General features: G+C 41.6%; 1 protein-coding gene across 13 annotated transcripts in view; it reads right to left on the reverse strand.

Annotated features, from left to right (window-relative positions):
* Positions 1-13,703, reverse strand: part of LOC127452865 (aryl hydrocarbon receptor nuclear translocator 2-like) — a 1,027,890-nt gene that overhangs the window by 181,519 nt on the left and 832,668 nt on the right. For 8 of the 13 annotated variants that reach the window (XM_051718707.1, XM_051718689.1, XM_051718730.1 and 5 more), the window contains 4 exons: positions 13,136-13,183; positions 8,107-8,151; positions 5,049-5,262; positions 4,059-4,272 (listed from right to left, as the gene is read on the reverse strand). In XM_051718707.1, coding sequence (XP_051574667.1) covers positions 4,059-4,272; positions 5,049-5,262; positions 8,107-8,151; positions 13,136-13,183 — 521 coding nt within the window. Of the gene's footprint in view, positions 1-4,058; positions 4,273-5,048; positions 5,263-7,965; positions 8,152-13,135; positions 13,184-13,703 lie in introns of all 13 variants that reach the window. The other 5 variants (XM_051718748.1, XM_051718716.1, XM_051718738.1 and 2 more) reach the window with 3 other exon arrangements.

Here is a 13,703-nt window from a genome sequence, read left to right on the forward strand (position 1 = left end):
CCCGGCATCGCTGGAGGAGGCCGTCCAGCTGGCAGAGGACAACATGATGGCATTTCCAGGAGACAGTGATGCAGTGTTTATTTTCTTCTCTCCTCTCTCTCCACCCCCTGTGTCTCATTCGTCCCCCTCCCCTTGTCCCTCCCACCTCCGTCCTGTTCCGTCTCCCTGGAAGAGGGGAGGAGCCCCACCCAAACCCCTCCCCTTGTCCGTTCCTCATACTCCCCCTGTCTCTCTCCGCTCTCCTCCCCAGGCTGGCGAGACCGTCCCCATGAGTGTGAGAGGAAAGCCTGGGCTGGTCTGTCGGAGTTGTGGGGAAGCCAGGCACTGCCAGGATCAATGTCCGGTGATGGAGGTGGGGACACTGATCCTGATCCCTGATGCTCCGTAGGCCGCCCCCGATCGGGCGGGGGCGTATCAGGTAAAAGGGGATACACATCAAGCTTTGGTGGATTCGGGTTGTTCCCAAACCTCTATCCACCAACGCTTGGTGCAAGGCGGGGCACTGGATAAGTATAAACAGGTGAGGTGTGTGCATGGTGACATTCACAAGTATCCAGTGGTTACCACTAAGATACGATCCAGGGGGAAAAGGCATAGAGTCGAGGCCGTGGTTAATTCCAGCCTCACCCATCCACTAATTCTGGGAACCAATTGGCCTGGCTTTAAATATTTATTGAGGGTAATGTGTGTGGATGGGTCCTGCAAAGTAATGTTGTGGTGTGTGATGTGCGACACTATGGCTGGAGAGGCGGTGCCAGGACCTTCGCCGTCTGCTCCACATCATGATGACGCAGACGAGGGAATTCCCATACACAGGGGCTTCCCTGAGGGGGATTTCCCTCTGGAGCAGTCATGAGTCCCTCAAGTGAAAGTGATATTCAACAGCTCTAGCCTAATGTTGCGCTCACATACCAAAACTTTTCTATTATTAAAGAGCAATTGTATTGAGTGATGCAGGACACTCAGACCAAAGAGAATGCAACTCAGCTGTTAGTACCAAAGAGCCGTCAGGAAACACTCTTCCAGGTGGCTCACTATAACCCAATGGCTGGTCACTTAGGTCACAATAAGACTTTGAACCGTACAATGGCCCGTTTCTTTTGGCTGGGCATTCACGGCGACATACGCAAATGGTGTGCGGCGTGCTGTGAATGTCAGTTGGTGAATCCACCAGCCACCCCAAAAGCACCATTGCGGCCTCTGCCGTTGATCGAGGTCCCCTTCGAGAGAATTGCCATGGACCTCGTCGGGCCATTAGAGTGGACTGCACACGGCCATCGCTTTGTATTAGTTCTGGTGGACTATGCAACGCGATATCCGGAAGCAGTGCCCCTGCACAACATCTCAGCACGTAATGTTGCAGAGGCACTCTTCAGAATAATCTCCCAAGTGGGGATTCCAAAGGAAATCTTCACTGATCAAGGCACAACATTCATGTCACGTATACTACGCGAACTATACAAATTATTAGGCATTTAATCGATTTGCACCAGCGTTTATCACCCACAAACCGACGGGTTGGTTGAACAATTTAATAAGACATTAAAAAACATGATTTGTAAGTTCGTACATGAAGAATTGGGATAAGTGGCTTGAACCCCTGCTGTTTGCAGTACGAGAGGTCCCGCAAGCCTCCACAGGGTTTTCCCCATTTGAGCTACTGTATGGGTGGCGGCCGTGCGGTGTGCTCAACGTCATATGGGAAGCTTGGGAGGAAGGACCTTCGAATAGCAAAAATCTAATTCAATACATTCTGGACCTTAGTGCAAAACTCCACACTTTGGGGCAGGTAACACAGAAAAATTTGCTCCAATCGCAAGAACATCAACACCAACTGTATGACAGGGGCATTCGGCTACGGGAATTCGCACAGGGAGATAAAGTGCTTGTATTGCTGCCCACTTCGAGCTCCAAATCACTCGCCAAGTGGCAAGGATCCTTTGAGGTCACACGACGAGAAGTTATGAGGTTAGGTGAACGGATAGGAGAGGGGCACGTCAAATCTACCACCTCAACCTCCTCAAACCATGGAGGGAGGCGGTTCCTGTAGCCTTAGCGATGGTAGTTCCGGAGAGGGCGGAGCTCGGGCCGGGGTTAACTCCCAATCCAAATTCATTCATCCCGGTCCTTTGTGGAGACCACCTCTCACCGTCGCAGCTAACAGACATTGCCCGGAATTCTCAGAGTCACACAGCGATTGGGCCAGCCCGGTAGTTCTGAACGCGGTGTCCAAATTTGACACTTATCCAATGCCGCGAATTGATGAGTTACTTGATCGGTTGGGCCTGCGCCAAATGGCTTTTTCGCACCGTTCGAATTACACCAATTCGTGACGCTTCTGTTCGGTTTGTTCTAAGCCCCAGCCACTTTCAGCACCTCATGGACAAGATCCTCAGACCGCATACGGCATTTACCGCCGCATATCTAGAAGATATCATAATTTATTGTAATGACTGGTGGCGGCATATGCAACATCTGAGGGCTGTCCTGAGAGCGCTGTGGCAGGCGGGACTCACAGCCAACCAGAAGAAGTGTGCAATTGGGCGGGTGGAAGTTAGGTATCTGGGGTTCCACTTGGGTCATGGGCAGGTGCGACCACAGGTTAACAAAACCGCGGCGATCACGGCCTGCCTGACACCCAAGACCCAAAAGGAGGTAAGGCAGTTTTTGGGGTTGGCTGGCTACTACCGGAGGTTTGTGCCTAGTTACACTGATGTCACCAGCCCACTTACTGACCTTACTAAAAAGGGGGCCCCAGGTCCAGTGGACAGAGTCATGCCAACAGGCTTTCCTGAAGGTAAAGTCTGCACTTTGTGGGGGGCCGCTTTTGCATGCACCTGACTTCTCTCTCCCCTTTATTTTACAGACTGATGCATCTGACAGGGGGCTGGGGGCGGTGCTCTCGCAGGAGGTGGGAGGGGAGAAACGGCCAGTGCTGTTTATTAGTTGCAAGCTCTCCTTCAGGGAGATAAAGTATAATACCATCGAGAAGGAGTGCTTGCGATTAAGTGGGCTGTTCTTACCCTCCGCTACTACCTGTTGGGGCGGGCCTTCACCCTCTGCTCCGATCACGCTCCTCTGCAGTGGCTCCACCACATGAAGGATACTAACGCGATCTTTCAGCCCTTTAAATTCGAGGTAGTCTACAGATCGGGGGTGCAGATGGTCATGGCTGACTTTCTCTCCAGAAATGGGGGGGGAGTAGGCAGGCCGGATTTTGCCCCGGCCTGAGTCGGCGGTGGGGGTATGTGGCATAGGGGTCATGGTCATGTGTCGGTCTGCGGGAGAGAGAGAGCGGTATGGCTCGTCACCTGGGTCGTAATTATCTCTAACACCTGTCTCTAATTATAGTGATGGTGGAGGGAGACCTGAAAAGGCATGCCAGAGCGTCAGAATGGGAGAGAGAGACCAGAGACTGTTCCTGTAGTTGTGTTTGTTACTATTGACCTGTTTGTGTGTTTGGCTATTCACTGTCTCCTGACTCCTCCATCGCCCACGAACTCAATCTTATCACAGAGACATCTATTGCACAGGCTTAAATGTTCCTAGTAGTTGAGTATTAAAGGGGCCACATTACACACTTTTGTAGCACTTTTAATTCCGATGGGGTACACTACAATTACCTCTACTTTTTTGTCATGTTTGGTTACTGGTTGCTTTCAATTTAAAATGGACATTCAGAAATACTTCTCTATTTGTGTTTCACGGAAGAAAGTCCTGCTGGTTTGGAACAACATAAATGTAGACATAATTTAGATTTTTGGGTAAACTATTCCCTGAGCAGGTGTTGTTTTGGAAATGTGGGGGGTGAACTGTCGCAATTCGCCCCTTACTGGCAGTCATGATGACCTTTCAATTTGTTTTGCAATTTGATTCTATTGCATGCACAAGCCAACAACTGCCATTGAGATTAATGTAAATGCCAATGGATAGCTCTCTCCAGCTGTTACAGATCTTTGGGTGCAAAGTATGTGCTGGGCCTTATTCCGTTCCCCCTCTGTCTTCGCAATAACTTCCTGTCTTCTACTGTTCTGTCAATGCAAAGCCTCATCTCTTACCAGTCATGGAGTTCTCGGATGTGCTCAGCTGTTCCCTCAGTTTGTCCACATCATCCGGATGGACCTGCTCAAACAGCGTGCTGCCAAACCACTCAGACTGTGGATGGTTGAGAACGGGTGTCACAGAGTCCGACACGTAGATAACACGGCCTGTCTCAGCCGCCACCACGAACAGAAAGCCATCGGCTGCTTCCAGAATTAAGTGCTTTAGTTCCTGTTACAGTTAACCAAAAGTTTCAAATGAAGTTTAAACTAAAACTTGTGAGCAATGGTGACAGATTTTTAAAGTCTAAATCAGTGGTTTTAAACTAGTGGGTCATAACCCTGAATTGAGTAGCAGGCCTGTTTTAATAGGGTAGCAGAAAGCAGGAAAAATGTTAAATGCAAATACTAAAGTGCAATTTTTGTTTATTTTTGATGTCAGAGACTGTGTGTCCAATCCAACTCTACAATATTTTAGTGTATTTTTATCTGTCACTTGGTAGATGCAAGCCAAATTAAGTAGATACCAACATGGACAGGTTGAGTGACATGCTCGCATCCTCAAAAACCATGAACAAAAAATATTCAAGGTCAAGAATAAGTACGGGTCACTTGCCACGAGGATAAACACGCTTTTTGCCGACCACATTGTGTTTAGCGCAGTGAATTATTTGCCAAGAGCATGAAACCATTAAAATTTGAGAGACATTTAGAAACCAACATTTTCATTTTTGCTATTCATTATTCATTACACCTATAGTAATTATATTCATTATAACTATGTAATTTTAATAATTTGCATATTTTTGGTCCTATGCAGTTCTTGGTAATACTAATAAATGCAATTTTTTCTTTATAAGAACATTTGTTACCTTTGTATGATAAACAATTTTGGTATTTTGCTGGGTCACCACTTTATGTCAAATGTAAAATCTAGGTCCTGAAGTAAAACCAGTAAAGAACCACTGTTCAAAATCAAATGTGTCAGGTGAGATATTCTTTATGCACCTGTTCAGTTAGGAATGAGGGTTTATAAGCTCCGTCAGTTGACGTGTTCCCTGTTCCCCTCATGGACTTCATGTGTGAGACGGCCATGCGCAGGATAGTTAGCTTGTCTGGTTTCCTCGCCAGCGCGCTGCAGGTTGGCACCATATCCGACAGCTCTGTGATGTACTGGGTCATCTTATTGCGGCGACGACGCTCAATCTCACTGTGGTTTTCTCTGGACGAAGAGAAAGGAACAATATGACTTTTATTACCTTGTAATGAGTGATATGTAGCACATCTACAACAATTTTCGAACATCTGAACTGTTCAAGATAAAGGTTTTGGTAAAATTACCACTAGGGATGTCAAAAGTGTTGATACAAAAAAACAAAAATGCAACCAGATTAGTCTTTCTACAGAATCGGTAAAACTATAAACATCATCTACCTTTGGCTGCCCTCATATAATTATATCACATGCATTTGTCACAATAAATGCTGAAAAAATATTTATAAATGTACAGTTGAAGTCAGAGGTTTACATACACCTTAGCCAAATACATTTAAACTCAGTTTTCACAATTCCTGATATTTAATCATAGCAAACATTCCCTGTCTTAGGTCAGTTAGGATCACTACTTTATTTTAAGAATGTGAAATGTCAGAATAATAGTAGAGAGAATGATTTATTTCAGCTTTTATTTTTTTCATCACATACCCAGTGGGTCAGAAGTTTACATACACTTTGTTAGTATTTGGTAGCATTGCCTTTAAATTGTTTAACTTGGGTCAAACCTTTTGGGTAGCCTTCCACAAACTTCTCACAATAAGTTTCTGGAATTTTGGCCCATTCCTCCAGACAGAACTGGTGTAACGGAGTCAGGTTTGTAGGCCTCCTTGCTCGCACATGTTTTTTCAATTCTGCCCACAAATTTCCTATCGGATTGAGGTCAGGGTTTTGTGATGGCCACTCCAATACCTTGACTTTGTTGTCCTTAAGCCATTTTGCCACAACTTTGGACGTATGCTTGGGGTCATTGTCCATTTGGAAGACCCATTTGCGACTGAGCTTTAACTTCCTGGCTGATGTCTTGAGATGTTGCTTCAATATATCCACATATTTTTCCTTCCTCATGATGCCATCTATTTTGTAAAATGCATCAGTCCCTCCTGCAGCAAAGCACCCCCACAACATGATGCTGCCATCCCCATGCTTCACGGTTGGGATGGTGTTCTTCGGCTTGCAAGCCTCACCCTTTTTCCTCCAAACATAACAATGGTCATTATGGCCAAATGATTTAATTTTTGTTTCATTAGACCAGAGGAAATTTCTCCAAAAAGTAAGATCTTTGTCCCCATGTGTACTTGCAAACTGTAGTCTGGCTTTTTTTATGGCAGTTTTGGAGCAGTGGCTTCTTCCTTGCTGAGCAGCCTTTCAGGTTATATCGATATAGTGGATATAGATACCTGTCTACCTGTTTCCTCCAGCATCTTCACAAGGACCTTTGCTGTTGTTCTGGGATTGATTTTCACTTTTCGCACCAAACTACGTTCATCTCTAGGAGACAGAATGTGTCTCCTTCCTGAGCGGTATGATGCTGCGTGGTCCCATGGTGTTTGTACTTGTGTACTATTGTTTGTACAGATGAAAGTGGTACCTTCAGGCATTTGGAAATTGCTCCCAAGGATGAACCAGACTTGTGGAGGTCCACAATTTTTTTTCTGAGGTCTTGGCTGATTTATTTTGATTTTCCCATAATGTCAAGCAAAGAGGCACTGAGTTTGAAGGTAGGCCTTAAAATACATCCACAGGTACACCTCCAGTTCAGTACACCTCCTATCAGAAGCTAATTGGCTAATTGTCTAAAGGCTTGACATCATTTTCTGGAATTTTCCAAGCTGCTTAAAGGCACAGTTAACTTAGTGTATGTAAACTTCTGACCCACTGGAATTGTGATATAGTCAATTAAAAGTGAAACAGTCTGTCTGTAAACAATTGTTGGAAAAATTACTCATGTCATGCAAAAAGTAGATGTCCTAAATGACTTGCCAAAACTATAGTTTGCTAATATGAAATCTGTGGAGTGGTTAAAAAATGAGATTTAATGACTTCAACCTAAGTGTATGTAAATGCGGAGGTGAGGGCGTGGTCAAGTGCCCGTCTGGGGAGAGAGAAAGGTGTAAGGAGTTCCACCTGAGATGAACTGACTAATTACCATCTCTATGTTCACAGTGAGAGTAGGGTGAGATAAAAAGGCAGCCAGTTCAAAAGGTGGGGAAAGCCTGCTGGCAGGTGCGGCCAGAAAGGCAACGTCATGTCGGGGGTACCCCGGCCTGAGGCAAAGGAGGGAGGAGTGTGATGAGGTGGAGGGCTAATCAGCCGAGGAGAGGGATAAGGTCGAGCCGGATGTGGCAGTTCGGGAAAGAGAGAGCCATACGCAGCTGCCGTGTGTGTTTATGTTTATGTCTTTAAGTTTTCATTAAACATTATTTTGACTGTTCAGCTGGTTCCTGCCTCCTCCTTGCCCATTTTAAACCTTGTTACAGTAAACTTCTGACTTCAACTGTAAAGGAAGAATTCCGAACTCTTTTTCTCACAGGAAATTGAAAGAAGGGAACGTTTGTTACGAGAGCGCAATACGCAAGATAAAGATCTTTGGATGATCTACTGCAACACTTCTTTCTCGTGAGTCAAACTACAGTTAAAAAAGTGCTACAGAAGATAATTTAAGACACTCAACCTTTTTAGTTCATTTTTGCGACTTAGCTGAGACTAATAAACAAAGGGCTGACAATTACCAACCAATACATCTCTTAAGTGGAAAATATGAACCAATAAATCTTCAAAGGCCAGGCTGCTGCATTAGTCCACAGAGTGCAATGGCTCAAAGCAACGCGACAATTTCAGATGAGAGTTTCAGCCGAGGATAATTAAATACCCATTTAAGATTACATCAAGACAGAGTCGGTGGTCAAGGTGAAAGAATGAGGTTGGGTCCTGTTGGCTGCAGGCGGGCCCTTCTGTTCTGCCTAGCCTGATTTCTAGCTATCCTGAGGGAACTTCCGTGAGATAGCTCTACCTGGCATAGCGTTCCTTATCACCAGGAATTTGATCATCGTCATACCTGACAAGAGAAAAAAAGAGAAAAAAAAGATCATAAAATTTGCAAAATCGCCTTAAGTACTTTTAAACACATACTGTTTTGGTTGTATAATTGCTGCTAAAGAGATGTGATTATAAATCTTGTGTTGTATGGCTTATTTGTGTGCTCACAGCAAAAAATTATCTTCTTAATGAGTAACTTGTGCCACAATATGAAATATACTTATATTGAAGACAGATTCTCTAAAAACAAGCCATGAAAAGTTATTCAGTTGTTCTTATCAGGTGAATGTATCTTGTTTTGAGAATATTTAGATATTTTTTCTAAATATCTGCATTTATTTTATTTTTTTTCAGTGTTAATATGTTAAAATAATGGACAGAGATCATGACTGTATGATGAAAAACAACAATGAAGACAAACTAAACAACCTGATGTGTCTGTATCACAGGATATAAACTCACTGACGGAGTAAGAAAACATTTCTTCCCTTAGTAAGTATGCCACTCGTTAAGGGACATATTTTGCCTTCAAAAACAAAACCTAAAACTCATAACTTTTAAAACTCTTAAAACTTGTGCATTACATACATTGGAACCATAGGCCTATATATAATATATATATATATATATATATATATATATATATATATATATATATATATATATATATATATATACACATACACCAGTGCATTCAGAATTTTTTTTTCCCACAATTTTCTATGTTGTAGCCTTATGCTAAAATGCTTTAAATTATTATTTTTTCTTCACATCAATCTAAATAAAAATTTGCAAAGTTATCAAAAAACTGTTTTTTCTTTGTCATTATGGGGTATGGAGTATACCCCATAATGACAAAGAAAAAACAGTTTTTTGATAACTTTGCAAATTTTTATATATCTATATATATATATATATATATATATATATATATATATATATATATATATATATATATATATATATATATATACTGAAATATCACATTGACATAAGTATTCAGACCCTTAACTCAGTACTTAGTTGAAGCACCTTTGGTAGCGATTACAGCCTCAAGTCTATTTGGGTATGCTTTGCACACTTGGATTTGGGGATTATTCTGCCATTCTTCTCTGCGGATCCTCTCAAATTCTGTCAGGTTGGATGGGGACCGTCAGTGGACAGCCAGTTTCAGGTCTCTCCAAAGATGTTCGATTGGGTTCAATTTCGGGCTCTGGCTGGGCAATTAAAGGACATTCACAGAGTTTTCCCTAAGCCACTCTTGCGTTGTTTTGGCTGTGTGCTTAGGGTCATTGTCCTGTTGGAAGGTGAACCTTTGGACCAGTCTGAGCCGAGATTTTTTTGTAACTTTCCCCAGAACCTTTCCTCGACACAATCCTGTCTCTGAGTTCTGCGGGCAGTTCCTTTGACCTAATGGCTTGGTTTTTGCTCTGATATGCATTTTCAGCTGTGAGATCATATAGACAGGTGTGTGCCTTTCCAAATCATGTCCAGTCAATTGAATTTGCCACAGGTGGACTCCAATCAAAGTGCAGAAACATCTCAAAGATGATCCAATGAAATGGGATGCACCTGAGCTAAAATTCAATTGTCATAGCAAAGGGTCTGAATACTTATGTCAATGTGATATTTCAGTTTTTTCTTTTTAATAAATTTGCAAAGTTATCAAAAATCTGGTTTTTGCTTTGTCATTATGGGGTATGGAGTGTAGATTGATGTGAAAAATAATAATAATTTAAAGCTTTTCAGCATAAGGCTGCAACATAACAAAATGTGAAAAAATGAAGGGGTCTGAATAATTTCTGAATGCACTATATATATATATATATATATATATATATATGTAACAGTTCAATGGAAAGGAGGAGGTGAGAACCGGCTTGGCTATATAAATGATAATTTACTAATAAACTAATAGACAAATACACACACACAGGTGTCGGACAGCTGTCCGTAACTCTCTCTCTGTCACACTGCCATCTCCGGACAGCCTTATCCCTCTCGGGCTTAATCAGCCTAATTCAGGGCCGGTGTGCGGAATCACGACCCGGCCCCACCCTCCGCCCTGCCACAATATAATATATATATATATATTATATATATTAGTGCTGTCAGTCGATTACAATTTTTAATCGCGATTAATCGCACAATTTTATGTAGTTAATCGTGATTAATCACAGATTTTGAAAGTGAAGCTTCATTCATGATTCACGTCAGGGCATCAACACCAGCGTCGAACACCATTTTAAACTCATCATGCGCCTTACATAGGCTGAAAAATACTTGATTTCTGTCACAAGTCCCATCTGGGCTTGTTTCGTACATCAAATAGCGCTAAGAGCTCCTTTCTCCATCATTTTATCACTGACAGGGAAGCGCTGTCAGAGATTCTTTTATTTAATGAGATAACCTCAGCGGCTCTCATAGAAGAGAGCGTAAAGCTCAACTTTAGCGTGTTAAGACAGTTCTGCCCATAGAATGTCTATGGGACCGCCGTGTATGCTTAGCTTGTAGGCTTTCCTTGGTAGAAGGGCTCTGGCGCTGTGGCGTGTGCGTCAGTGTAATAACTCCGGGCGGACACATTACAAAGGTTCCGCCCTTCACACCAGTGTTTATGCTGTATTAACGATAAATGAGTTAATCGCGATTAAGAAAAATTTATGCGCTAAACATTTTAAATTAATTGCATGTGTTACCGCATTATGACAGCTCTAATATATACAGCTCTGGAAAAAGTTAAGAGACCAATCCAAATGTTTCTTAAATCAGCATCTCTCCATGTATGGCAGCCATTCCATTCCAGTGTGTTGAATTCCTGCTTGAATGTTTGCGCCAGAAGTGGCATAAAATCACTTAACAGCAATGTGAAAGACTGGTGGAAAGCGTGCAAAGACACATGAAAGCTGTAGGGCTGCCCCCTAATAGTCAACTAAATGTTAGTCAATGAGAAGAGTCTTGGTCATCCAAGTTTTGATTGGTCGCAGAAAGCAAAACCTCCACAGGAAGTGGCGAAGTCACGCAGTCAGTGATGGACATACATGATCGTTTACATGGCTAGTCCATGCAGTTATTAATTATGTCGAGCAGGAAATCCAAAGAGTGGGATAATTTCGAGAGGGTAAAGGATGACCCCAAGAAGGTGACATGCAAATTCTGCAGGCAAACGTTCGCCTATCATTCATCAACCTCAAACATGGCTTACCATTTGAAACATCATTTCACGTTAGCCACTTAGCATGGTCGCTTGCTCTAACGTTAGATAACCTAGATAAATATGTGCTATTAGGCTTATCCAAGTGTTCGTGGGGAGTGGTGAAGCTAAATTAGTACCTCGCTTACTGCATGTTTAGCTTAATGTGCATTTCTCTCTATAAATTAACAAAATGTTCAGACAGTCTCCTTGCTGGTTTTTCTGACACATTCAGAATCATTACCACTTTTGCTGGTGTCACTGCGGCTCGCTTCATGTGCGCTTGTAAAATTTATATTTTAAAGGCTCATTATTACGGTTTAGTATTTCTCTGTAATGTAGAACAGTGTTAGCAATGTTACTTATAATATTCTTTCTCAGCCCTGAAACTCAAACCATTTTCTGATGCCCCCCCCCAAAAATATATATTTAAGTAATTAAATTAATATCATAAACATGTGACAACTAGTCAACCAATGGCTTAAACTAACGACTACTAGTCGACTAAGAAAATCTTTGGTCGGGGTAGCCCTAGAAAGCTGTGATAGAAAATCAAGGTTATTCCACCAAATATTGATTCTGAACTCTTCCTAAGTTAAAACATTAGTATTGTGTTGTTTATAAATGAAACAGGGCATCTTTTTTGTTATGTTGACCAGCTGTCATTTTCTGCAAATAAATGCTCAATAACAATATTTTTATTTGGAATTTGGGAGAAATGTTGTCAGTAGTTTATAGAATAAAATGTAAAAAAATGTTCATTTTACACAAACACATACCTATAAATAGTAAATCCAGAGAAACTGAACATTTGGAGTGGTCTCTTAATTTTTTCCAGAGCTGTATGTAAATATATATATAATTAGTAGTAGTAGTAGTAGTAGTAGTAGTAGTAGCAGCATATAGCTACATTATAAAGGAACAATTCACCACAGAATGAACATTTTGTCCTATTCACTCATGTTGTTCCACACCGGTATGCTATTATTTGTTTTTTTTTGGAACACAAAAGGAGATATTTTGAAGCATTTTTACACAGCACTTTCCATACATCAACAGTTCATTGTGATCACAAAAGAAAAAAACACCATAAAATTCCCTATGAGAATAGCTTTATGAGAGGAACAGATGAAAATTTCAATAGTAATTCACTCAATATCTCTGCAACAGTCTCAAATCTCATTCTCCATTCCACATATTTGAACTGGTGGTACAACACACGTGAGAACCAATGGCATTTTCTAGCACAGTTTCTACATTAAGCTATGGTTTGTCTTTAAAAAATTTGAATTATGGCGTGCAAGTCAAATGGACTACATTTCATACTTTCATGGTGTTTTTGTCCTTTTTGACGCTCGACAGCCATGGTCACTATGAACTGTTGTTGTATGGAAAAGTGCTACATGAATATTCTTCAAAATGTTAATTTTTTTGTTCCACAGAAGAAGAAAAAAAATAGCAGCATAAAGGCATGGAACGTCATGAGTAATGACAGAATTGTAATTTTTGGGTGGAGAGAGAAATTGCTGGAGTAACTCCATCTCCAGCAGGGGGCAGTGTCTCCATTCCATTGCAAGAGCTAACAGTGCAGGACCTTTACCATCAGCTGCAGCATAACTATGGATACAGCTCCTTTAAAAAGAACATGGACTGAAAGGAAACCATAAGTTGAGGACAACAAATGGAGATACGTCTTGAAATGGCAGAAACTCTGTGGCACTGTCAACCGACATGATCGAACAATAAAAGAAAGAACAAAATGTATGATCTTATTTGTCTGTTTGAAAAGCCTGTAATCATGTATAAAGTTTACCTTGAAAATTTGCTGTGTCCCTCTCCATCCTCATCATCAAAGTCCATCCTAAAGCGAGGACGACAAACCAAATACACTTATTTACAAAACAGTTTTGAATCCTAGCATTTCGTTCTATAGCAGGGCTTATTTTAACAGTTTTTTTTTGTTACATTTAAAATGTATCTAAATTAATATATAGACAGCTGTTAGATCTTCTTGTAGTTAGCAGACCAGAGGTTGTGAGTTTATTGATGGCAAGTGTGTAGCATAGCTCTTTTGAATTTAAACCCAAAGTTCTGCCTCTGTGACAGACCTTTATACCTTTTAAGTTAAAAGTTTTAACAAATGTGCTAACTAAACATACAGGAGATCCCACAAGGACCTCCTGAGAGGAACGCAGCAAGTGGCATCCACAGGAAGCTCTAAGAAGAACCCAGCAACCAACAGATTTGGGTTTGATGTTACAATGTAGGGTTGCTCCAATACCAACATTTTGGCTTCGGTACAAAACTAGCCCTGGTACCTCGGTAACGATACTAAAAATTCAGTACACTTGTTTTTATATTTTATGATACTGCTTAAATGT

Source organism: Myxocyprinus asiaticus, chromosome 2, assembly GCF_019703515.2.
Source record: "Myxocyprinus asiaticus isolate MX2 ecotype Aquarium Trade chromosome 2, UBuf_Myxa_2, whole genome shotgun sequence".
Taxonomy (NCBI): Eukaryota; Metazoa; Chordata; class Actinopteri; order Cypriniformes; family Catostomidae; genus Myxocyprinus; species Myxocyprinus asiaticus.